This window comes from Corvus brachyrhynchos, unplaced genomic scaffold (assembly GCF_000691975.1).
Source record: "Corvus brachyrhynchos isolate BGI_N302 unplaced genomic scaffold, ASM69197v1 scaffold54, whole genome shotgun sequence".
Classification (NCBI taxonomy): domain Eukaryota; kingdom Metazoa; phylum Chordata; class Aves; order Passeriformes; family Corvidae; genus Corvus; species Corvus brachyrhynchos.
The window spans coordinates 457,535-483,900 of NW_008237902.1; the positions used below are offsets into that span (position 1 = coordinate 457,535).

General features: G+C 43.5%; 2 protein-coding genes across 6 annotated transcripts in view; one reads left to right on the forward strand and one right to left on the reverse strand.

Moving 5' to 3' along the window:
- Nucleotides 1-5,680, forward strand: part of FAM13B (family with sequence similarity 13 member B) — a 41,639-nt gene extending 35,959 nt beyond the window's left edge. For all 5 annotated transcript variants that reach the window (XM_017732950.1, XM_017732953.1, XM_017732952.1 and 2 more), the window contains 4 exons: nucleotides 1,405-1,488; nucleotides 1,584-1,756; nucleotides 2,162-2,263; nucleotides 3,327-5,680. In XM_017732950.1, the coding sequence (XP_017588439.1) occupies nucleotides 1,405-1,488; nucleotides 1,584-1,756; nucleotides 2,162-2,263; nucleotides 3,327-3,450 (483 nt within the window). In that variant the 3' untranslated portion in view covers nucleotides 3,451-5,680. The remainder of the gene's footprint in view (nucleotides 1-1,404; nucleotides 1,489-1,583; nucleotides 1,757-2,161; nucleotides 2,264-3,326) is intronic.
- Nucleotides 5,681-14,111: 8,431 nt separating this feature from the next.
- On the reverse strand, nucleotides 14,112-24,781 carry MYOT (myotilin). The gene is made up of 9 exons (XM_017732956.1): nucleotides 24,152-24,781; nucleotides 22,258-22,408; nucleotides 20,262-20,363; nucleotides 18,277-18,326; nucleotides 17,579-17,711; nucleotides 16,348-16,555; nucleotides 15,698-15,863; nucleotides 15,087-15,220; nucleotides 14,112-14,713 (listed from the first exon to the last, which is right to left on the reverse strand). Exons 1-9 carry the CDS (start codon nucleotides 24,586-24,588, stop codon nucleotides 14,541-14,543), a joined length of 1,554 nt encoding a protein of 517 aa, XP_017588445.1. The 5' UTR covers nucleotides 24,589-24,781; the 3' UTR covers nucleotides 14,112-14,540.
- Between the last annotated feature and the right edge of the window lie 1,585 nt (nucleotides 24,782-26,366).

A 26,366-nucleotide genomic window follows, 5' to 3' on the forward strand; every position in this document is an offset into this window, starting at 1 on the left:
CAGCACGAACTTAACCTGCTGTTTACGTTGTCACTGACAGTTCTTAGCTCTCCCCTCTAGGCTGGAGTACATTGAGATAAAGGGACCAGGTCAAGATTTTGCCTTTCTTGCACATACATTTTTTTTGGTGGCTACTTTTAAAGAAGAACATGATTTGCATCACAGTCATATTTAAGTTTAAGGGCTTTTATATCAGAATCCCTTTTTGAACTCTATCTTAAATACAGGTTGCTCTTAGACACTGATGTGTTTCTCTGTGACTGGTGAGTCACAGTTTTTTGGTAGTGCCATTGACTGGTTGAGCTTTATCCCATCTCTCCCCCCAAAAATCTGACTCTTCAGCTGAGATGGGTTTTACATTCTTGGTAGCCTTAGGACTGTACCATGGTCATTCTGGTTTTTTGGCTGTGAAATAAAGGGATCGGTGATAGCCCACCAGAAGGATTTTAAATTCAGGAGAGATGTCAGTAACACGATTCCTAATCTGTGCTGTAGGCAATACCTGTAAAATGTTTTTCACAGGTCTTTGCTTTTGAAACCTATAGAAGAGATGAAGACCTCTCTCTTGTTACCAAGGGTTGTTCAGTGGTAGCTTCTAGGTAGGCTGTGTTCAGTGCCAGGTATTTCAAGAATGGATTTTTTGGTTTATGTGACAATTGATTCCATGAGATATCTCTTACTGTGTCCTGGTACACTAATGACATGCACTGAAGCCTGTGTGGAAGTGTCCAGAGAAGCAGACGACTATTTACCTTTCATGAACTAAAGTCTTTGACAGGTCATTGTCTGTGTGGCTTTTGTGTTTCACCTTTCTCTTGTCCAGAGACCATCTGTTGGAATTGCTTCTGCTGTCTGGGGATAAGGGATGAGCAGGACATTATGGCATGTGTGCAACAGGCACCTGGACAGCACAGGGACACCTGCTTTAGGCTGGAGTTCAAAGGATTTTGACTCTGAGGTGGCAATAGATAGCTCTGATTTCACACTTCCAACTGTGGGGCTTCAGAGTGATCTGGAAAAAGAACCTGGCAGGAGATAACCAGCTCTGCCTCTGTAACTGTGGTTTGGTTTGGGAGGAGTAAGAGTAACTACCAAATGCAGAGCTATCATTGCACTTCATGAATCTTCTACAAAACATGGAGAGAGCAAATCATTTTTATTACAAGTCTGAAAAGGAGTATTTTAAAATAAATTATAAACTACAACATTTACTTCTGTGCCAAGGATACCTTGGATATCTGAATCTTTTGAGTTATATGGTTATTTTATTTGTACTCTGTAAGTATGTTTGCAGCCTTTCATTCATCTCAAAGAGGAAATACTGGGTGACTTCAACATAATTCTGACTTCAAACAGCACTTGATGTCTTACTGTACATTTTGAAACAAACTTCCATTTTTGCAGGGATCACCATCAACCAAGAGGCGGGGGCAGATGTTACAGCCCATTATTGAAGGTGAAACTGCCCATTTTTTTGAAGAAATTAAGGTAGGTACAGTGCAATTAAAAAAATACTTTCCAGCACTTGTAATAAGGAACTGAAATCCATCACATTTGTTTTGAATTTCTGTTTTCACTTTCAGGAAGAAGAGGAGGAAAGTGATGGTTTGTCTACAGACCTAAATGAAATCTTAAAAACTGCTGCCCAAACACAGCCCGTTCTAAGCCCAGTTGAAAACTCAGAGTCTGATATTGAAGATGGTCAAGAGAAACTCACCCGGGACCTGAGGCTTTCCAGCACCCGAGCTGCTTCTATGTATGGACAATTAAGTGGATAATTTAATTACAGTAGTTGTAATTATTGTACTTAGAGTCATGATACTAAATCTATGATGTTGGGTGGAAGGGAGTGACATGTTCAGGAAATGTTTGGATTGAATGAGTGTTCTTTGCTCTGACATGTCTGACTAAGATCTTTTTGTTCTCAGTGAATTATTTAGTATCTTCTAAACCTTCTTCAGCCTTATTTGAGCTGTGTAGACAGCAGAAAATTTATACCCCTTTATTAACTGCTAGTTTGTTCTCAATATTTCACTTTCAAATAGCATGTTCCTTATGAGCCAGACAAATAAATTATTAGTGCAGCTAGCTCAGTTGTTTCTGAGGAATTTAAATTCTATTGTATGACCAACAGTATTTTTCTTTCACTTGAAATTTTTAGGCCTGAATTATTGGAGCAACTGTGGAAAGCCAGAGCTGAGAAAAAGAAGCTACGTAAGACATTACGAGAATTTGAAGAGGAGTTTTATCAGCAGAATGGAAGGTTTGTTCAGCACAAAACCAGATGCTGGGCTGCAGCCTCATTATGTAGCCAAGTATATTTGCTGATTTTGAATGTTGTCAGCCGGAATCTGATCTGTTTTGATCTGCTGTGAATAATCTCCTGAGGGAGATAACTTTGTGTATTTTTAACAGTTACATTTTAAAAAAAGAGCATTTAAAAATACTTACTATAAAGTATGATTTTTTTTTATTTAAAAAACCCCATATGATCCCTGTTCTGTAACACAGGACAGGGAAATTTGCCCATTTGCCCCTTGTTCCAGTAGGTCAGTTCTGGCAGTGGATATTTGCTTTACCAGTAAAGGGTTTTATAATTTTTATTCTTCTCATTATTGTTTAGTTCTTTTAAGCTTCTTATTTGAATTTGTTTGAATTGCTGCTTATTGTATTTTTGAGGTGTCTCACCTCATGAACAAAACTAACAACACTCCTAAGAGGTCACTTTCTTGACTGGCAAATGCTCTCACTTGACTGTGCTTTCTCCTGTATTGCTCCTGAGCCACCAACTTCTGGACCACTGGTCACACAAATTCCAGTAACGTGGCTTCATCTTGCACGTACTGAATTTGGGACAGAACTCCTTTTGACTTCAGTGGCAAATAATGAGGTTAATTATATTAATAGATTAATCTATTATTGTCCAGTAAGAATAATACTCTGCTGCCAGTTTGTGGGTCAATCTACATACAGTAAAAAACATAGGTTGACTTAAATTTGTCTTTTTCTGTAATGTGTACACAGGATCTGAAATGAAACTCTTCATATCCTGTTAGTAAAATTCCCAGGAGAGCTTAGGGCAATGATTACTACACAATGCTGCAGTAGTTGTGCTAAGTAAAAGCTGCTGGGTTTCAATTCAGTTTTTTAGGTGATGGTAATTTTAACAACAATAAACTAAAATATAATGTTGTGTCTGTTATTGGTGAACAAGCTGCCAATAATGTTTTCATCTGCCCTAAAATAACTGCCTGTAGCTTCGTCTGTTTTTGGCTTGCTGCAGGATGGAGGATTTAGTTGAGATTTTGATGTTCTTGTTTTTACAGGAATGTACAGAAAGAAGATCGTGTACCAATGCTGGATGAGTACAGGGAATACAAGAAAATCAAAGCCAAACTGAGGCTGTTAGAAGTTCTTATCAGCAAACAAGATTCTTCAAAATCCATTTAAATTATATTCCTCCAACCTGTTGAGTAACATGCTGTTTCCATATACTACCCCTGTACTTATTGGGTGCTTGTGTTCATGTGTCATGCACTGTTGAAAGAATCCAGTTTGTGCACTTTACTGTGGTGCCACTAGGACATGCTTGAAGGGTAAGTAGGTCCTGTCTAGGGAGCAAATATGGTTTCTGAGTTTGAGACTGCTCTATCCAACTTTAGCAAACACAGTTTCCATCAAAGTTTTGTATTCCAGATGCATCCATCCTGTTCCAAAACAACCCTAACTTTTTTTTTCTTTAGCATTCAAGAACTTTGAGACTTTTGTTATTACCAACCTTTTGCATTGTTGAAGAAATTATTAATATTGTAATGCTCCACTGAACTACTCCTCTTGCCTATTTTTTTATTATGGGGAAAAAAATGTCAGCAAATTAAGGGTACAGCTCTTAATTCCTGGAACACTTAACAGACTGTAATTCCTTTCAAAGGACTGCTGTGGAACAACTTTGATTTTTGATATTCTAAATTGCACCTATACACAGTAATAATTAACGTCTATGGATTTTGCTCATTAGCGGTCACGTTTCCTCCTTGATAAAGATGACAGTGGACAAACCAGAAAGTGACCTTTTCTTAGTGGCTTTTAAACCATGGAAAACTGAAAAGTTCAATCACATGCTGCCTGCAGGACTCATGTCATTGTTGTTCATTTGATCCCTTTTTCGGTTGTTGTTTATCAGCCAGTGGTGACGTAGTGTTTGGGCTGAATTGGATACGGCATCTCCGCTTTCGGAAGATTTGAGGAGCACAGTGAACACTTTGGTCTTTGGGAAATCTGATGGCGCTCAGACTTGCGTGGCTCCACAGAAAGGAGCTGGCTTAGGACAGTTAAAATCCCTCTGTACCTGAATTGAGTACGGTGTCAAGGGCTAAAATCAGTGTAGTTAACACGCACCACAGGGAGAAACGTCGGTTTGGAGTGGAAAGATTACTGTCGTTTATCACGGTTTTGTTTTACAGTTGGAGAATAAAAATACATTATCTAACTCTTACGATGTAAGCAAAACAGTTTATGGGCCTTGCATGATTTAGCTTCAGAGTTGAAACTAAATAATGTTTTGAGTATCACATCTGCTGTGCTGAATGATGATTTAGGGACTAGCTTTGCTCTGCAGCAGCCATCCGCAGCTGTTTCTGATCTGACAAAATCAAAATGTTAATTTCAGCTGGTGCTTTCTTGTTTTTTTTTTAATTTTAGTGTATCAGTTTGATTGTGGCCATGTTTTGCATGCACTTACTCTCACTGCATGTTTTTATGACTGGCTAATGTCAACAAAGCAATGATTCACTGCTTTATGAAAGACCAAAAATGAATTTTCTCACGATGCAAGAAATGGCTCACACGTAACCTCAGAGACTTGCTGTTCTGTCATGAAGCATATGAAATAGGTTGCAAGTAGGATTTTTAGTGCTCAGATTTCATTTGTGTACTGTAGAATATTTCTTGGTTTGTTTAACTCTGCTTGTAGGCACGTAATTTTGGAATTCAGAAAAAAAAAAGCACTAAAACTATTGAGCACTGGTGATATGCCTTTTCTCTTCTTTTTTTTTTAACTGCAAAGTGATCTGGGACCTTAGAGAATTATGAGGTTAAACTAGTCTTGAGACCATTTATCAATTTTATTCAGTTCCATTGTGCAATGTACACTTCAGTTCCTTTTCTATCAGTCTGCAGACACGGGTGTATCCAAACGTTGAAACTAATGTGTACTGTATAGTGTTGTACATGAATGTTTGTGTTTTATATACCACATGCAAAATGTCAATATGCACTATTTAAATGTTTTAAATAATATATTCCTCCTTTATAATGCTTAAATCTATATGATTCCAATATTTTTATAAGTGAGTGAGTGATCAGACTGGTTCCAATTCAGAATTAACAGCTGCTTTGTGTTTGTTATGCAGTGTTTGGCTGTTTATTCAGTATAGTAGATAAGCATGGCAACAGTTATGCTGAGTGTGTTTTGTGCCATCCTTGTTGAGCAATAAATAAATGGTAGAACTAGGCATTTTGTGATATAACAGTTTTACTTTGGTAAAAGCAAAACCTATATATCCATATGGATATATAGATATGGAATATATATAACTAAACCAGATATAATTGCATTGCTATGTCTGGTGCTCATTGTATAGACTTTTATAATAAAAGTACCTTAACCTTTATTGTCTTACATCTTTTGTTTCTCATCATGCTTTCTCCACCACTGCCATGTCTTAAAAACAAGTGCTGAGTCCTTTGCTGCTCTTGTTTGTAGCTCCAGGGTGTTGGTGAGGTGGGTCTGAATTCCACAGTCTGCTTTGGTGGTGGCTCAGGTGAAACTGCATCCCCTGGAGCCTTGTTCTGCCTGTGCTGGCTGTGCCTCTGGCAGGGGCAGCGGGAGAGGGGCCCCAGCAGCTCCTGGACTGACAGCTTGGATCGTGGTGCTGGCTGGGCTTCAGTTCCTGCTGGCAGTGATGCATGAGCAGACTGGGAGACTGGCTCCTTCCTGCCCCAACAGCAGCACCAGGTCGGGAGTAGATGGGGCAGGGAGCCACGACTGGGATAATTCATTCACTGCCCGTGAATGCACCCTCAGTGAGCACACTGCTTGTGTCTCTGTATCCATGAGGATCTCATCCCTGGGATCAGTGCTGCAGCAGTTACTGCTGTGTTTGCGGCCAGGAAACACTGCTCTTGCACACTCTGCTCCACACACCAGAGGATGCTTTTCCCCTGAACCAAACAGACTTTATTTCATAGTATGCTGTTGTGAGTTCATAGAAAAAGTGATCAAGGTCTTTCAAGCTGACTCTTGTGTTGTATTCTGTGAAAATCCACCTCTCTTCAGCCTCAGGTGTGGCAGGGGAGGAAGAACTCCTGAAGGTCAAGACTCTGCCTGTGGATGTGTCGCGGTGCAGGTAAATGGGAGCAAGAAACCAGGAAGCTGAGGGAGCAAGGGAGGGAGAGGAGATGGAAGGCAGCCTTGGGCATGTTCTTTGGGTTGAGACAGAGTAACTTTCCCTCTGATCACATGGCCTTTCTCTGAAAACAGGGGGAAAGAAATTCTTAAAACATTGGCCTAAAAAATGAACCAAAGTTCCTACAGATGTGTTCTACAATCCACCATTTTTCCTTAGTTACATTATTTATTCAATGAAGCTTGCTGTGATCAGGATGCTAATAAGAAAAAGCCCTCAAAGAGTGGTTTAGTGGGAACTGCTGCAAATCCATGTGCATTGAACTAAGATTTTAATGAGGAAAATAACTGTGTTGAACACTATTAGTCAAAATGGAGGAGAAGCATGCTTTTGAGGGTGCAAAAAGCTCAGTTATATTAGGAAAATCTTCTATTACTGAAGAACCAGTTCTGAGACAACACAAGTCTAGAGTATTCCAAGCTTTTCCTCTTCAAACAGATTTGCCTGAGCCATTGTGTCACTGCAGGGTACAGAGCTTGCAGGAAAAAGCCAGGCAGGGTGTGGAGAGGGTGTCCTGTACCCCAGAGGAGGGGGGTGGGGTTGAGGAGTGCTTGAAAGCTCTTTTGGGAAGTTCTGGAAGAGGAACTGTGTCCAAAGGTTTTGAGGCTCTGCATGAGAGGGCTGCCAGGAGGAGGAAAGGTTGGAGATGCCAAAGGTGCTACACACCTGCTTTCCTGCAGTCAGGCTATTGAGTAATCAGGATAAACGGATCATCAGTGACCTATGTGTTCTGGGACAAGTGTCCTGGGGTACTGCCTGGCAGCAAGATCCCTTTGGAGGGGAAGGGAAGAGGGGTTTCATTTTTGGAACTGGTCCCTTTAGAAGAGAGCAGATGGCTTGGTTTGCCCAGGAGACCAAAATACAAAACCAGTGGCCCCTGGCAGGGGGCACCCTGTGCTCCCTGTCTGAGCTGTTGGGCTGGAGGTCTCCTCCTGGGACCCTTTGAATGCCTCTGCTCCCTTCTCCGTGACCCTGCTCCTCCACACTGGGATTAGACACAGGGAGAATGGAGCCCGTGTAGTAGCGTGATAATGCAGGACATCGACTTTAAAATACAATTCCTTGTAGGATTTTTCTAAGATTCTGGGGGCCGGGGGCCGTGTGTAAAGCAGGCACCGAGATGTGCAGGAGCAGAACTTGCCTGGGACAGGGACGGGGGGTGCAGCGGGTGCTGCATCCTGGTGCTGGCCCCGGGTTTTCCCGTGGCATGTCCGGATGGCGCCCGGACACGTGTTTTATCTCCTCCTGCAGCTGAGTCCTAGCGATGAGCAAACAGCAGTGACTGCCTAGGAGTGCACAGCTTCTGGCCTGCGCATAACTTGTCTCTGGGGCTACGGGTAGAAAGGAATTGAGGAATAAAAGGGATGTTCCTGGAATTCCGGCTGGTGCAAGGGTGAAGCGAAGCGCCCTCTGGTGCCACCAGCTGTGAGCGCCTGAGCCAAGGAAAAAAGATTTGGTGTTTTTCCTGAAAGCTTAACTTTACTCCTTTTTCTCGGAAGGTAACAGATGCCTGGGATAGGAACTGTTGAGACATGAGCATTAACCTCGGCAGCTGATGCATGAGCGGAGCAAGAGTCGGGAGAAGGGAGGGCGGATGTGGGGGAGCAGGTCCGGGATGCTGCCCGGGCTCGGGATCTGCTTCCTTGGTCACGGAGCTGAGACTCAGAGCAGCCCGAAATAAGGCAGAGGAGTTGATGTCATCCAGGCATTTGTAGAGGTGCCTGCCCAGAGCTCCAGCAGAGCTGGGCAGTTCTTCTCAGAACAGCACCTGAAAGGTTCAGAGAAAGTACCCAGAAGCAGTTTTTGTTTATACATTTATTGACAGTCCTGCTGCTCTTGCTCAGAAATAGAAAATAAAAAGGGTGGAGGAGGACTTTGGTTTTAATTAAACTGTGTGGACAGTCTGTTACCAGCTGAGCTCAGACATTTTACTGTGCCCTCTTTCCTGCAGCTCTACTAAATTCTTCCCTCCCTGAGGGCAGCTGTTGTCAGCCAGTATAAAAGCACTTAAAATATCTTAAAATCACTGACTTTGTGCAGTTCTTCTGTCTCTCAGGTTGTCAGTCGGTGAGGTTTCAGCAAGGACTGCAGCTGCCTGGGGATGGGAACAGCATCTGCAGGAACAGTCTCCCCTACACTGCCGGAATGCTGCAGTGGAGATGTCGCTCTGAGCTGTGAATGAGAATCTGTCCTCAGTGGTTGGATACCCTCAGTGAGGTTCCTTCCATTCCTGTAGCTTTGATAACTCCAAATTCAACACCAGAGGGATTTAAAAAAAAAAAAAGTCACAAACAATGCCAGCATGGCAGAGTGGGACACAAGTAACACAATCGCTCCTGCAGGAAAAGATACAGGCGATTTGTGGGGAAAAATGTTTCACATCTGGCTGAAAGCAAAATTTCCTTCTGGCCCTTCCAAAAAGACAGGACATAGAAATACACATTTCTTTTCAGAGTGGAGAGAGATGGCAGGGATTGTTGTCCAGTAATGTTTACAGCCAGCTTGGGGGTTTTTCCCTCTCTTCTTGTAGAAGTGATTTTTAAAAAAATCTGTTGTAGAAGTACTTGCACAGACTTACTCCAGCTATGGAACTGGAACAAAGACTGCTGGAAACCTTTTAGCAAAGCAAAGGGAACTTTCAGTAATATTTCTTCTTGCTGTAGATGCAGCCTGTGACCCAATAGATTGCTGTGAAACTTGATGGTTTTCCATACATCTGGTTCTGTTTAACATTTGGGCAAATGTCCAGCTCACAACTTTATACAATTGCTAAAACTTGCTAGTCTCGCCCTGCTGCCGACTCTGCTGTTGCAGTGTATGGCCTGGCATGAACAAGATTTCATTTGATTTTATGGGCAAAAAAAGTGATTTTTCTTTCTTTATAGGTCTAGATTTTGCTACTCCTATGATGTTAAAAATAGTAGCCTGTGGAGAAATAGCTTTTGTAAGTCACAGTGGGGGCAACTGTGACTCCTTTTGTATTCTTCAACTTCCAAAATGCAACTAGCAGTTTCTAAGATTATAGGAAAGAATAAAGCCTACCTTTTTCTTAGCACTGTCTCCATTGGTTTGGCCCTGGAGCACTTGGTTAGGAGCAAAGGTAGTCCCTAATTTTGGAGAAGTTTGCACTCTCTGTCCAGAGATAGCAGATGTATTTGCAAATAAAAATGCTATTAAATTACGTGTCCTGTCATGAAGGCAGTCCTGAATCAAATTCAGAACACTTTGCCTTCTCCTGCCGTAGCTACTTTTTTCATAGCTTTTGGCTACAAAACTATGACTGCCTTCCTCTCTTACTGCCAGGCTGTCTCTGCAGGTCATACCTGGCTAACACTGGGTCTAGGAAAAGGCTGAGTTTATGGAGGCTCTTTGCCTGTGGTGATTTCCCAGCTGCTTCAATGGAGAGAGCTGCCCACGTGCAAAATCTTTTTTAGATGAGCTTGGAATTTGTGTGACCCATGTTCATGAGGGGGAGGTAATTTTAAACTCCTCTGGAATCTTATAAACAGAGTTCTCCCTTTTAGCTCCACCTTTGCATCTCACCCATGAAAAGATGAAAGTGAACATTTCTGCTGTGCTCAGGAACACTGCGATTCCTGAGTACAGAGAAAGGAAATATGAGCCAATATTTTTACCCAAGGAAAGAAGATGTTGGCAACATGTTTACAACGTGTTGTGCTGAAGGACTTACCAGAATGCAAGGAAATAGAAATCTGGATTTACATGGGCATCAGACAGCAGCTCTTCCTTTAGCAGGGACATTTCCGCAGGGCAGTAGATGTTGGAGGCAAGGGTAAGGATGGCTCCTGAATGAAAGCAGAAGCCAGTGAGACTCCAGTTCAGCTCCCTGCCCTCTCTTCAGGCTGTCATTCTGCACAGGAAATACTGGATTGACTTCAAAAGGCCCTTGGTTAGATTTGAAAAAACAGAGCTTTTTTGGATGCTTTTTCATAAGCTGTATATATGAGCCTTTACTGGCCAAACCTTTTGTATTTGTGCTGTGGCAATTCTGGGCTTGTGCTGTGTCACAGGCCACACACATTCCAGTTTTACTGTGTTAGCTCTGCTGTGCTCCAGCCCTTCCCTGCTCTGCTAGGATTAAGGCTAAAACAAACAGGGTGGGTAATGGGTAGGGAGGACACAGAGCCACAGCAAGGCCAGAAAGGGGTTTGTGTGCTGGGGGCTGGTCTGTGCAGCCTCTTCAGGGTAGGACAGGTTAGACTGAGTCTAACCAGGCACAGATTGGGTCTCTTCTGCCTTGTTGCCTCTTTAGCCAGTGCTGGCCTAGGCTGGCAAACACAGAGGTGAAAGTCAAGGGGTAACTCACTGCCAGAGCAGCAAATGGAGCCAGTTCCAGGCACTTCTGAAACATTTCTTTCTCAGTTTTACTGTCTTTGCAGCTTCCTGGATTATGGATGCAATGACAGAGAGGCAACATGTGACTTGGCAAGGGCACAGGAATCAATCACGAGATGTGACCAATCTGACGGACCTCACGTGGGAGGTGTGTGGGGAGCTGAGAGCACCCTCGGTGTCAGGGAAAGGCTGCGGGCTGCTTAATCCTCTGAATCATCTCAGGCCTTAATTTTCTAATATTTCTAATAACAAAGACTAATATTGCAGTCTTTGACCTTGCAAAAGGCTAAGAAATCTTTTCCAACAGCCAGCAGCAACCAGTGTACAGACCAGACACCAACTACTGCCAAAAAATGGGAAGGATGGATCTGGGTCTGCTCCCTGAACTAACTGTATTTCTGCATTCTTAAGGAATTGCTGTCTTTCCAGCTGCTACCTGAGGAAAAGTGGCTGCACATGCCTGTGGTGCCCAGCCTTTCCTTGTGTCTTTATGGAAGCACCTTGCCTCGGTAAATTGGATTTCACGCACAGTAAATGTAAGAGCTCACCTGATTACCCAGAGGAGGCTCACATCAGCATAGTATCTTGAGAAATACATATACATTTATGGCTGCGAAATACAAATGCAGGTATGATTAATGCAGCTCTGGTTCTTCTAGAGACCCAGCTGTTCTTCCTGAGGAACACCAACTTCTCCACCCTCTCCTGCTTTGATTTAGGTGAAGATATATCCTCCACTGCTGTACCAGTCCATATATCCCAGTTCCATGGGGATAATGAGAAGGCTGAGGGTGTTTTTCCATCTCTCAGAAATGGGAAAACAAAGCAGCTCAGCTTATGGAACCCAAACTGACATAAGCCTGAACTTTTATTTTATAATCTTTGTTAGCTCTTGTGTTCTTCGGCATGCTAAACTGATCACTTAAGACAGACCTTGAAATAATACTTTTCTCTACATGAAGCATTCATGAGACACACAGCCTTAAGACATTCCCAGTCCCTTTATTTAGTTGCTCAGTACCTTCACAAAACAGCAATTGCTTACAAATCTGGATTTCACCCTACACAGGCCAGGCAGTTTATTACTTTAAAACCTTATTTCATTACCTTAAATGAAATATCCCTGGTTTACATAGTTCATTGTTACTTAGGCATGTTCACGTGGTCTCTCATTGTATTAAGTCAGTGCTAAATGAAGTGTGTGAAGCAGAGAGTTTCCAGAGTATTTTTCCCTGATTCCAACTTATAAATATGTGATTTAAATTCAGGCCTCCTACAACAGATTTCTCCAGAGATGACAGAGGGGATAGGAACACTAACATGTTCTTCTGCTCAGCTGGGCTCTCTGTTTCCTGTTCTTCCTGTCTCTCTGCTATGGATTTCCCATGCCAAATACCCATCTTTGATGTTGGCACAAAACCAAATCCATGGTTTATCTCAATGCAAACAAGAGAAAAGCTCAGCTAATTGCACTCATAGCTGTTAATGGCTGTAGCATCGTGGCATTGTCAGAAACATTTCTGTGCTCAGGCAGGATGACTTGCTCAGATTGATTCCTTAGACTGAAGCTAGACCTGTCTTCAGCTCAATGATGATATTTGCTGTAAATATGCTAAAAAAGTGTGGAAATAAAGGTAGACGGATCCAGTGTTGTTGCCTCCTTTCAGATGGTGGACCTGGGCTACTCCCAACAGCAAATTCTTGTAGTAAATATGGCTGTTGTTGTTTGGGAGGTTTAATGTTGTGTTGTGATAGCTTTTGTCCCAGGAGAGTCCATCCAACAGGGATCTCTTTGCAAACCATGAAATTATTTTTTATTGAACCCTTTTTCCAGACCAAGCTTCGTATTGAGTATATGATGCAGCAATTAGCTGGCATATTGTTTTCCTAAGCTGATTATTCAGAAATATCAGTATTGTTTGTACCCAGAATTTTTCCAAATGCATTCAAAGAAGTTGGTTGCCTTTCTTGAGCTGAAAGCATTTAGCACATGGTTTTAGGGGAACCATGAGGTGAGATTGCTCTGAACTAACACCGGGAGCTTCTTCGCTTGTTTGCTCTCTGAGAAAGCATATTTACAAGGAAAGCCTTGCCTTCCAGAAATCAGCTGCCAAATAGGAGGGCTCCAGGCAGAGGTGGGACATGACTTTGCTCAGGAAGCACGTCTGTGCTCACCACGCTGAATGTCACCGCAGAGAAGGGGCAAGGAGAGGAAGCTCACAGGCTGAATTTAGAGGGTGACAACAGCTTCTAACCTTGCTCTGCCATTTCCAGTTGTCACTAAATAGTGCTGCTGGGAATTGAGAGCCATTTCCACTGCAAGGGCATTTTTGGGTGGATGATGTGTGGAGTAAGGAGTGAGTACTCAGTGAGGTACAGCTGATACCGTGATTGCTGGTAAAGAGTGGGAGTCACCTCAGTTATTCCATGACCTGTGTATAGAGACATCTGTCAGAGAAATGATGCAGACTTTCCAACCTTCCAATGGAACCTGTGGGCAAACTGGGTACTGGTTTGCCTCTGATCAGCTCCATCTTCATGTGTGCAACAGGGGAGTTATCTCAGTGTGTTTCATCACTTGGGCAGCCCAGAGGAGAAGTGTGGTGGCAGAGCTGCAGGATTTTGTTGGGAGTTTAATAGCCATTGTTATGCAGTTCAGATTTGGGGGGTTATTTAATGGTACAGCAGTGCAGGGTGAAGCTGAGACCTCATTTTTTCTGTTCTGGAAGATGCTTGAGAGGTTTGCTGACTGTGCACCTCGATGAGAAGTTCAGGTTAGACCAACCCCCACAGATTTTCTCATAGTAAGTACAGTTGAAAAGTCTTCAGTTTTTGTTTTTTGGAGTTTGGCAAAATCATATTCCATGGTTTTAAATACTGTTTTGAACAAGGTGTCTGTGAACAGCAGCACACAAACCACTTGGGTGACTCAAATCAACAGCTTGTTGAGAGTCAACAGGAAGACGAGTTGCAACCACTCATTGAGTAAAGGAGGGAAAACATGATAGCCTTAATGATTCATACTATAGAGGGCAGCTTTTGGGTCAAGAGTGCAAGGAGAAGAAATATTGACGTTGCCTCACTGGCATGGCTTAGTGTTAATAGGGTGTCGGCATTTAGTTTATGCTAAATATCTTACAGATGTCAGATGACAAATGACAGTGGGAGCAGACAGGGCAGGGGACAAGGGGAAGGCTTAGGTGGGTATGAATCCATCTTTCCCAGGCTGCAGCTGATGCCAGACTTTCAAAAGCTGCTTTTAACAGATCAAGCAAGGAAGAGTCACAGTTGATGTTGGTTATTTAAAATTTTATTTGCCTCTAATTTATTCTCATAAAAACACTCTAATCTATTTGGTTTTAGTATTCAGACAGCACAGACTTCTGATGTCATCACAAGTGATATTAGAGAAGCAGTACAAACCAAGCTACCTTAGCATGTAACCAAGCACAGGTGGAACTAAGCCCACCCACACTTGAAAAACTAATTAACCTGCTTTCTTAAGCTTTCTAGTTAAAATGCAATACTCAGTCAATGGTTATAGTCACCAAACCATATAAATAAAATCTAACATGGTAAAACGGGAACAGCTGAATGTGCAAGAGTCAAAGTACAAATATGTAAGTAGGAATTTTGCTAATCAGAGCAATCACCAGATAACTGCATCTATGTTGTAACTGTCTCTTACAGGTGTGAGGTTTTCCTCTTCATTTCCAGTTAAAGTTCATCACTTTCATACAGTCCAGACTGCTCAGCCAAACGCTGAAACTCCCCTTCTGGTGAGAAAGCTTGTTTCACATCCAGTCCTCTTCCATTAAGTGCCAAGTACTTGCTAAAAGTTGGTCGAACCCGTAACTGCTTTGGGGCTGGAAGTGGCTTATTTGCATGTGCTGGAAGAGAGAGAAAAATCCTCTTTCAGTGCCTTTCCAGAGTGTAGAAAAACCCACAGTAGAGCAACCCCATTGCTTTTTATCTGCAGTATAAACCAGCAAACCCTTGGGAAGAATTTAGCAGACAAACCCATATCTCAGACACCAGAGATTTATATTCAGCCTCTTGCTTGGTGTCAGGGAAATTGTAGTCTTTAAACAGTGCAAAGGACACACCACAGTGTCCTGTTACTACACAAAAGAGCTTTTCCCAGGATAGTTACTTTTTGTCTAGGAAATAAATCCTCGCAGCAGGCTGAGCTTCATGAGGTTGATCTTGAGGGCCTGTTCTGAATACAAGTGCACTTTCTGTGGCACGGGAGCTGGTACTTACTCGCGACTTCTAGCCGGGCGTGGCATGTGGCCACCCCTGCCCCGTTGACAGCAGACACGGTGTACCAGCCAGCATCCTTCTTGTTTGCATTATGGATCAGGAGGCAAATCCTTCCAGTATTGTCATGGAGCAAGCTGAAAAATGAAGGTGTTTTATGTCTAAGTGCTTTGAGGGAGAAGGAGAGAAATCAGAGTCAGTTGACATGCTGAGGAGCTGAGAAAGCGCCAGAACAACTCTTACAGGGCACTCCAGACTGCTCAGACATAAACACTGCATTCGTATTAGAGCCACCAGTGATTCACACCTTGGCACCATGCAGGTGTGTAGCCCCACGCTGCACATTTCAGTCCTAAAGCTGTGCTTCTCCATGGGCCCTCTAATGCTGCTGGCATTCAGAGCATCTGGGCACAGCTCTCCCTCTGTGCCCTTGAAACAAAACTCTCAGCACCGTGCCTGGCCAGCACATGGGCCTGTGCCCCCTGTGTCACACACGAGGGGCCAATCCAGCTTTCCAGCTTGCTGCTTTCAGAGACCAGCCTATTTACATTTGATTTAACAAATACTGGTTGTTGTTTTCTAACACACCAATGGCCGACTCTTCAGTAGGATACCTTATTCGGTCTGTATTATATTGTACCATTTCGTTGTTTCTTTTCCAGTAAATCCGAGGTGTTGGGATGGCAGAGATCTGGCATTCGAGTCTGGCTGTGTCTCCTTCAAAAACCTTTTTGCTTTGTGGCTTGAAGATGAAAGTTGGAGGCATGTGATGTTCTTTTGCTAAATTAAAGAGGAGAGATAAGGAGGAGTTACTGGAAGTGTGGAATGCTCATATCATGCTTGTTTTTTTAAGATTTCAGGATGCTAAATTCGGGAGGACACGTGTTCCTCACTGCATCTCCTTAGCCTGCAGGCAATTCCCATGAGCATAAGGGTGTAGTAAACACAGTCCACTTTAGAAGGAGAGTCAATAACATATGTTATCAAACCTGGAAAATTAATAACATTAATTAACTTAAATTCTGGACATCTCACTATATCTAAATATCCTGATAGAAGTGGTTTGAAGAAATATAGCATCCTAGATGTAGTTATTAAAAATAGTCTTGGAAAAGGTAAGTTGGTTTTTATCGTTTGAGCCTGAATATATGGAGTGCTACCTCTGCTTCTTATTAGTTTTATGTCCCAAACACAGGGATGAAAGCATTGGATTACTGAGACTTTCCCTGTGTGGCCAGGGAATTATCAGTGCTCTCAGCCTTACCAATCACTTCCACTTTTACTGTGAAAGATGCCTCTCCTGCACGGTTGACAGCCACACATTCATATGTTCCTGCATCAGCTGATTTGACTGCTTCAAAAATAAACGAGTGGAATCCCTTTTCTGACACTATCATTTTATGGAACTGATCCTGATGAACCATCCTTCCATTCTGGTACCACATCACATCAGGGGTTGGGAGCCCGCTAACCTGTGAGGGAGAGGAGAGCAGTGAAGAGTTAAACACCTTTAAGATAATAAAATCCCTCCAATACTACAGGGAGTTTGATGCTGATGGGTGATCAAACCATGATTCTACTGCAAAATTGTAAAGTGCTGCCTAGTTTTGAATACTAATGTGATTTTGCTCATGGAGTGCTGGGAAAAGACAAGCTTTAGCTACAAGACAGTAGATGCTGTTCCTGCAACTCCCTGCTGTTCCCTTCTTGTAAGGTGGCTTTGATCAGCCCCAAGATGCTCATTGTGGGTTCAGCCTTTCATTCTCATGGCTATCACTGCAGGCATGCTCCAGAGTCTCCATGGCACTCAGAAGTTTAGGCAACTTGCAGGAAGAAGGCTAAAGGTCATGTCTAAGGCTGGCCAGAGTTTACTGATGTAAAGAGAGTGGAAGTCATTAGGAAAATGCAAGCCAAACCCCAGCCAGCAAACACCCTCTGCAGTGAAGCTGCATGTGAGGGAGAGCAGGGTCCTTTCTTACCCGGGGTTGGTATAGCTGCCATGAAGTTTCAAGCCATTCCCAAGTTTTGTTTGTATTTAGGGCATTTCCTTGCTTGTCTGCTCCAGCAAGGGCACAGTTACCTCAGGAAGGCTCATTAAAGGAGTTGAGTCCTACACACACCTCTCTGGACGTGGGTCCACTGAAGTAGTGGAGTCCCTGGGCAAAACACAAGGTTCCCTGCCAAGAGGACTTTTTCAGCAGGGCATTAATATTCATTCTTCCCAAGGATGTCTAGAGACATTCTGTAGTGGTCTATATTTACCACTATTTAGCTTTAACCATACTCTTATGCAGCTAATTCCATTTACAGTTTCCAAGGGAAAATGCTGAAATATTTAGCCATTTCCTACTTCTTGGTTTCCATAGCCTGGGGAGACCCTGAACCATCTGCCATTAGTGCTCTGGCTTATTGAAGTGCACAGGCACTGCAGAGACCTCTCTCCATGCCCCACACCCCAAGAGGGAATGGAATTGGAAGGGAGAGGTTGGCATTACTTTGAAGTCCAGCCTGCAGAAGCGCCCCTCCTCAATCACTACATCTTCAGGCACTTGTGTGAAACGTGGCTGAAAGAACTTTTCCTGGATTGAGTCGTGTCCACGATCGTCAGCTCTTGAGGATGGTCTGCTCCTGAAAAGGGGACAGGAACCGTAAATTGTGTAAAAGCTACCATAGCACAAATGGCATTGAAGCTCTGATTGCAGCTGGAGTCCCTAAACACGTGTAGGAATCCAACACTCCGGTTCTGAATGGTTTTTCAGCTGTAAGTCATAACTTTTGATCAGCCACTTCTATTGCTCAAAGTTGTTCAATTCAACACAGAAGCATAACCTTCATTATGGCCTAATATCCAAAAGAATTGGCAAGAGAAATGTAGGCTGTGTTTCATTTTCATCATTCATATCCATTTCAATATTTATATTTCTTTGACTAGAAATTAATCTTCTAGAATACAAAGAATATTTTCCCAAGGTGAATGGAGTTTTTAAACCGCTAGTGCTATGCTTAGAATTCACTGGATTAAGATCATAGGCATCATCACCCATCCACAAATGGTAGCATTTCAGTTGAAAGGGAGTGAATTAAGTAATTACTACTTTAGCAAAAGTGATAAGTAGTGAGATTAAACCAACATTGTCTAGAAATGTTTGAAATAAGATCTTGAAGAATAGCACAGCACAAGTTTATGCTTTACCTTACATGTGTTGTAGGAACCTGCAGCCTGATGTTTTCTGCATTCTGGTGCTTGGGAAGAGAAAGAGGAGAGGTGAGTTCACTTAGATTTATCTGTAGACTGAATGAGAAGCCATTTTAAGTTCATATCCTGACTGCTGCTTAAAAACAAAATGAATCTACTTCAGAAGTCATTGGGACAGGAGGTAGAGGAACTTGCATGAGGATCTGACACACTCTATGCTCACCATAGGCTTTGCCATGGCAGAACCTTTCATTGCTGCCCAGGTGATGGGTGCAGCAGCTTTGTCTGGCACACAAAGCTGTCTGCCAGCCCATAACCTTTGTTAGAGAGGAGCAGGACTCCTGGCAATATCTAAACTGAGACCTGAGTACAGAGTGTCCATTGTGCCCACTTAAATATGGTACCAGCAGTGATGGAAACATGCTGAGCTGGAAAATACTTTTCTTTCTAGATCACAGCACCAACTAAGCTTGCTGACAACTCTGCAACCACATGACTAAATCTGCTAAAGTGCCCAGGATTGATTCCTGTTAGGAGCTTGGATGTTTGGAAAACGCGACAGAGTTTAGTGCCAGCGACTTGTTTTAGCAATGGAGTCAGAGAGAGCAAACGCTGCATGGAAATTTCTGGAGCGTTTGCATTGAGCCATTCCAAAGTTTGGTTCTGTGCTCAGCAGCCCAGTCCTGTGGGACTTTTAAGCCTGGATTTAAACTTCAAGCACAGAGGCAGTTTTAAGTTCAGGGGAAATATTTACGTGAATGAGGGGTTTGCTGCACTGAGTTCAATGTGGAGTCCAAAGGCAGTTGCCTGTACTTGCTCATTTACATAAGTCCTGTACAGTTATTCCTTGTCCTGTGAAATGATGCTGTAGTGATGAAGTTGCTGATGATTCTAATGACCTGTTACATGGACTGAGTTAAGTTCCTGAGGAATCAGGAGGCTGAATGAATCAGTGACTACATCATTCAGAAATAAGACTGAACATTAGGAGTAAGATGTCCCAAACATAAGCCAATCTCTGCTTTTAATGTGCTTTTTTTAAAGCAGCATTTCACACATGCTGAAAAGTTGTCAGTCATTCTGTTTTGACTGAGTATTTTCTTATCTCTGCAAAAGATGAGGCTTCCCTTGCTCTCTGATGTTCATTATTTTCCCTTCTTTCCTGTTCTTGCCAGGTGATTGTTGGGGAGAAATAGCTCAAACTGTGCATTCCTCCTTTGCTGTGATCTTAGTGTCTGTTCCATGGAGGCGTTTTTCTGAGTGCACTTTGCCAGCTGTGTGCCTGCTCCTGGCTCTCTTCTGCCTGCAGCAGGAGGAGTGTTTCTGTCCCTGCACAGGTACCCAGTGCCATACCATGGATATTTCCACTAACTTTGAGCACAGAAGTACCAAAGAGAGCTTCTAACTGGCCTGAATAACCAACAGATGATGCAAGTCTCCAACTAAAACACTTTGGAAAAAGCCAGTAGTAATAGATTCTTGTATATCAGCATGTGGACTGCTGAAATAACTGCTTTGCATTCTCTTAATGGTTGCAACCCCCTGTAAGGGCTAAGACCCAACCAATCCCAGCCCAAGGCCATGACCTCTTGAAGCCAATGTCACTTATTCTGAACAGTGACAGGTGTAAATCTTGTTGTCCTGGCCAAGCCTGCACTCAGGCTGTTGGGAGTGGGTACCTGGATCCCTCATGGTGCTACTCCCTGCCTGTCACAGTGGGTACTGTGCTGTGCAGCAGCTGCTGTAATTCCTCCCTGGAGAGGTCATTCCTACAGATCAGGCCCACTAAGGGAATGGTGCTTGAATTTCCCCCCTCTGCCATCACCCTGCAAAAACCCCAAACCCCTGCCGTGCAGAGCCCTCCCATTGAGAGCCGTCTCCTCACCTGCACTGGTACCAAATAAACCCAATCTGTGCCCATACAAGCAGGTCACAGCACAATCACCAGGAAATCCTTGCTCTAGAGACAGGTCCCCAGTTACCTGTGCATTCTGCATGTTGTCTTCACCCTGTGAGTCCAGTACAGAGGCAGCATTTACTGGTCCAAGCAGCCTGCGAGCCATTCTTTCTTCATAAGTCAATCGCTGAAAGCAGAGTGGAGAGGAATTCTAGTCAGAAGTTCATTTACTATTTCAGATCAGCTTGTTAAGAGTCCATTTATATGCCACAAATCCAGGATGTTGTCAATGGAAGCAGGAGCTGACCAGAAGCCCCATGTGTGGCCCAGAGGGTTTGCAGTCTGTGATGCCCACTGAAGTCAGCCTCAATATATACAGCACTGAAATGCATAAAAGATTAAACTGCCTGTTCATCAAAGCCTCCCTAATGCCATCTGTGGCCTTCCACTCCTCCTCTTTCTCTGCTGGGATTATTTATGGGTAGCTGATGGCATCATCCTCAGAAGCCAGAGTGAGTCCCAGGGTACCTTTCTGTTGGGGCTGGGAAAACTTCCCAAGTCATTCAGCTGTGGAGCTAGAGGCATGATGGATGCTCCCAAAAAAGCAAGAGCCACACCAGAAGCAGGTGCAGCCAGAGGGGAGCACCACTACCCCTGAAAGCACTGGGGAGGTTTATGCCAGCACATCTGCAGGATGAAATGCTGTGAGCTGTCTGGAGAAGAGGCAAGGACACGTTTCAGGCATGACACAGTAAGTTCCTGCAATCTGGATGTGGCACACAGAGACCAAAATGAGCAGAGTTAAATTCAAGCTCTGTCAGTTGAGTTACTTTAGAAAAGTATGTTACTGCCCTGAGCACCAGAACACCTGACACTTCACTGCCCACAGAGTTTAACTCAGGTCTGGAGTTTGTGACACGAGGATAAGCTCTGACTGAATCTCTACAGTGTACAGACATACATGCATCTACTACTGGGTGGGGAAAGGCTTGGGAGCCTTGTGGGACTTTTCTTTAGAAGAGAGCACAAGACCTTTAGGAAAACCTGTGAGAGCTGAATATCCCTGAGGTCCTTACGTGTGTATCAAGTGTGGCTGAGATTGGCCAGTTGGCTCAGACGCTGCTGGAGGACAAGGAGAGGAGGACACAGTGGTGATTGCATAAGCCTTATTTTTAGCCTGGCTTCCTATGGGAAGAAAAGCTGACTTGCTATGACAAACTTTCTTACAGCACATAGGACATTCCTGTTAGGGGCATATTAAGTCAGATTTGACCTATTTGTTTGCCCATCAGTATTTAAAATGACATATGTGACACAAACCTGTTCTCACTGATGATAATGAAAATAATCCTTTCTACTTCGGGGGAAAGAAGATGGAAACTTTAAACACTGGGCTTTTACCAGTCTGCCTCCAGCCAGAAGAAAGGTTCCCACGTTATAAACCTGCCTGCTCCAGCTGTCTGCAATGGGCTTCCCTACTGGTAAGCAAATTTACGACCCAGATTTGGATTTCTCGGTAAAGGGGATTCCATTGTGACCCTCTGCAGAATAAATAATTAAGTACTGAGACTAAGAGGCCTTCTTATGGGAGACAGACCTTATAATAAAAACTTAAATATTTTCTTTCATTTATTGTTGTTCATATAAAAAAAAAAAATTACCACATTTCATGGTGGTCCCTAAAATGAACTTTCAAATATTCCAATTTTTCCTCAGGTTCTAAAGATTTTGAGAGGTTTATTAACCCCAGTGTTGAAAACCAGGTTGTAGTCATGTCTAGAAAACTGAGGCATTCTCCTTGGATTTCTAACTGTCTGTGGATGTGATGTGCAGCAGGATCCCCAGAAGAGAGTTCAAATTTGTTCCACAGCTCTAAACATGTTCCTTTCTGTTTCACAGTGAAAGAATATTCTGATCCAACTCTCATGGGATCTGTTGGGGTTCTGAGTAAAGGTGTTTGGGGAGTGCTGCTTCTGCATTTCCTCCTGCTTTTAGCTCAGTTGGGAGGCTCCAGCCTCTGGGGTACTAGAGGCAGTCTCTGCGTCCCTGCCTGCACTACTGGGCATTCTTCAATCCCTTACCTGGTTGCCGTTCTGGAGAAGGCTGTCTTTGCATCGGAGTTTCTTTTCCAAGTCCTGAATGAGGGCCTCTTTTGTTCCTCGAATTTCTTGGTCTGATGTCTTCTGCATAGAGTTGATGCTGGCTTGCTTGTTATACATGGGCTGTGAGTAACTACTCGTGCAGGAAGAGAAAACAAAGTTATTCCTGTAGGCCTGCTGGATTATTTGCTACAGCTTCACAGAATGCACACGAAAATGAGAGCCTGCCTCCTAAAAACTGTGGTTCTAATGAACCCACAAAGCATCTGGGAGATGAATAGGCCAAGTTGGGTAATTGAGTATCAAAACCTTAAGGGGAAGAAGCATCATGGTGCAGTCAAGTCACTGAGTGTCCTCCCACAACACTCTTTCCGCATCCCTACGTCCTGCAGTGGCCCCTCACAGCCTGACCCTGTAATCCATAGCCACTTGTGGAGCTGGGTAGTACATTTGGTTCTGAAAGATGCTAGGAAAAGAGGAGCATCCATCAGAACGGGCTGCAAAGGTCTGCTGGAGGTCACAGCACTCTGTGCTGACAGCATCTAACCTGGTTCGTGACCTGCACTTGGGCCTCCTATGCTGCACTTGTGCTCAGAAATTATTTCTATTCCAAATCCTCTTCTTCCTGTTGCTTAGGAATTTGTTCTGCTGACTAGAGTAGAGTAGAAGGGTTATACTTCTGGAATACACCCAGCACTGCTTGGACTTAATAACTTAATGCGAGTTATAACTTAATAACTTTAGTAATTTGCCCAGCAGATGAATTCATCTCATGTCCCTGTTTGCCCATTAGCAGTGTGATTGGGAAAATAATTCCTCAACTCACCAGCTGCTGTATTTAAGAGCAGCTTATATGAAAAACAAAGGGAGGCACCCAAGTCCTTTGCTATGGAAACAAACAACCCCACACTACAAACACAAACCCCAGCAGTCACTCCAGGTGCGTCCCAAACCCCCCACACTCCTGCAGGACTTCAGGAAACACTCCCCCGTTAACCCACTCCATCTTACCTTTCCCCTCCCCTCAGTGCTGTGATTCAGAAAACAGACAGAAGAATTCTGATTTCCTCAATGCAGACTGACACTTAAACCTGGATTTATATCCAGCAGGACCCCCTGCCCCTATCAACTTTCCAATATCTCACTTTGTGCGAATTCTATCCTGACTTTCCCCAGGACCTCCAGCTGATATTGGCAGGGATACAAGTTGGTGAGAAGGCAAGGCCCAGCTCCCTTTGAGATCTCACTGACCTTGGGAGATATTTGGATTGCAGCCCAAAGGCAAAATGATATAATACATATTCAGGAACGAATTTAGTCTTTGGTCTAAAGGGGTAAAATTTTCAAGGGGCTGCATTTCTGTTCACATATATGATTAATGAGAAGGGTATCGTAGGTGAGTTTAGAGCCACACCATGATGTGGAACCTGAAAATATTGCTGAGACTTACTATGAAGGTCTAAGTTGTTTATAGGTGGGGAATACTACTGCCTTCGCCGTTCATAAGCCATGTTTTTTGAGATGTTAATTTGAGATGGGTGCCTGTTTTCTGTTCTGAATAACCTTAAGAGATTTCTGTCAAATCAAACGAAACAATTCAAACCAACTCCAGAAAACCCACACAGCAGCCTGTGACATGCCCACTGTGCCATTTAATTCCTGGTGGACACCCATCTCTCCCACACAAGGGCAAGCACTCAGCCTCCTAACCTGACTCATGCAGAGTCCTGCCTTGAACACCAGAATTCAGCGGGAGCTGTGCCACTGGCTTTGGCCAGGCTGGTGCTTTACCGGGGGGCTGGGTTGGGATGGTCAGTGCTCGGGACAGGCCAGGCCAGAGGGAAGCAAGGGAGGTTAGAAGCCTGTGTATACTTACTGAGGTTCCATGGGAGAAGGAGCTGGGCTGTTATAGTCAGGCTGCGAGGGGAGCACTGAGCACAGGAATGCTGCGGGGGATTGGTTAGGCATGGATTGAAGCCTCTGCTCGGATGATGAGCTAGCAGGAGACTGTGCAGATGCAGGTGTGATGGGATATGTGGATTCCTTAGGGGCACTACAGGAAGGCGAGGAGAGCGTGATTGAAGAGCTCAGCGATGACGAGGAGGAGAATTTCTGCCCACTGGGGTTACGAGGCTGTATGAGGATGGAGGACTGTTTGATTTCTCTGCTTGACTCTGTAGAGGCTGCAGGTCCTGGAGGCTGCTGTTGCCCTTGACACACATTCTTAGATTGGATAAAGTGTTTTGGACGTTCGTAGTTAAACATGGTTGGTTGGCACATAGAGGAAACAGATGGGAGATTAGGGACACTCATAGGAGAGGTTTCACGGCTGTCCTGGGTTTTTGTTGGTGATAATTGGCTTTGGATAGGTGGCTGGTAAAAGCTAGGTGGTAGGCCACAAAAGTTTTCTTGGCTGGGCTCCTGGCTAGAATGGAACCCTTGCCTTGCAGAATAGAGGCTTTCTTGGTGTGGATTTTCCCTTAAGGAAGACAATACAGATAAAATAAATTGTATGTCACAAGCTGAATCACAAAAATACTGTGTTGTGAGCAGTCAATAGCAATCCAAAGAGTATGAAGTTCAACTAAATTAAAGCTTGAACTTAAAATAAAGTTATTTAGGATTTGTTAGAACTGTCCCAGAACTGTATGAACATTTTGGTTTACACTAACAAGCCACGCAGTCTGTCTGGCTCAGGTGCAGAGCTCTGTGGTTGTCTTGTATGCCAGAGTCCAGCAAATTCTAAAGGAAATAGCAATTGGTTTACCACCTGCCTAAGTCTACAGATAACCACAGATCCTACTGCTAAGCTAGGTAATTTCCCACATATCACCTTAACTAAGATTCCTGGATCCTGCTGTTTTGTGCCCTGTCAAAATGCTAAATGTACTATTCCCTAGAACAAGCTATTTGTGCCAAGAAATTCCTCATACCACAGGGAAGCATGAAAGGTTCACTTTAAGTCTAAAATGAAACTCTTGAAACCAAATCTTCTGATTTCTTCCCTAATGGATTTTGAATTCAGAGCTTTTTATTTCCAACTGAGATTAGGGATTAGAATGCCAAGGACTGTGCCTCTCTGTTTGAGGTGATTTCCTGAGATTTGCTATTAAAGCTGCTAATCGCCAGAACAACATGAGCTGCAAGATAGCATAGGGCAAGCTGAGCTGCTCAGAGTCCTTCATTTATTTTGCAGGTGCTTGACATCTAAACCTGAGCTTTCCATCAGCTCAAAACCCAGGAAAGTTTCATTGAGCAAGCTTGTTAAAATGGACAAACCACTTCAGCTTCACGATAAATAAATAATTGCCCAAAATAAACACAAAACCACTACTAAAAAAAAGAAACGAAAAAAAGAGTATATAAATCCCCACAGTTACATGTGCTGGAAAAAATTGTAATCTTGCCCCACCGAGATCAGCTGTTTCACTGCTATATATACACCCAGTATATTGTATTCCTCTCGTTGGAGAGCCCGGAGAAGGGCTCCACGAGGTCATAAATTGCCATGGGGGGAGATAACTGGAGATGTTGCTCTGATTTTAAAGATTGAGGGCTTTCATTTCCTAAAGGTAGTCGTCAATATTAGTTGTGAACTAGCTGTATGTAGACAGAGGCCTTATAGTAAAAATTCCCTAACTTTTCCCTTGTCATGCTCTTGGAATTTGAAGCTGACTCAGATTTTCGGAGGGTGTCCACACTGTGTTCTCATTCACTGGTGCAGAAAACTCGTTAAGTCTTGTCTTTACCCCATTTTTATACCACTACCTGTGCACAGATTTCTACATTCACTGTGCCACAGGCTGTGTACAGAAGCCAGCGTTTACTTTGTTTTCTAGAGCACTGCACTTAACCAAGCTCTGATGCACAGCGTCACTTCTCACAGCAAGCGATAAGCCATGTTTTCCTCAAATCATTCCAGCTTGATTTGGGAAGGAAAAAAATAAATCCGAAGAGACTTTTGACCTTACAAGATGAAAACAGTAAGTAATAACAGAGACATCTTGCTTGTTTAAAAACAAACCCATTTTTTGGCTCTGTTGCCGCTCACGTTACCTTTGACACCGCCGCACCCTAAAGGTACGTTTTCA

Bases quoted from the DNA above. Each gene is read 5' to 3' on its own strand.
- MYOT (XM_017732956.1), bottom strand. From the start codon at position 24,588: ATGAGTGTCCCTAATCTCCCATCTGTTTCCTCTATGTGCCAACCAACC. The intron at 18,327-20,261 runs GTAACTGGGGAC...TCTCTTCCCAAG, and splicing joins ACAACATGCAGAATGCACAG to CACCAGAATGCAGAAAACAT. The intron at 14,714-15,086 runs GTAAGTACCAGC...TCTCTCTTCCAG, and splicing joins CGCCCGGCTAGAAGTCGCGA to CACATGCAAATAAGCCACTT.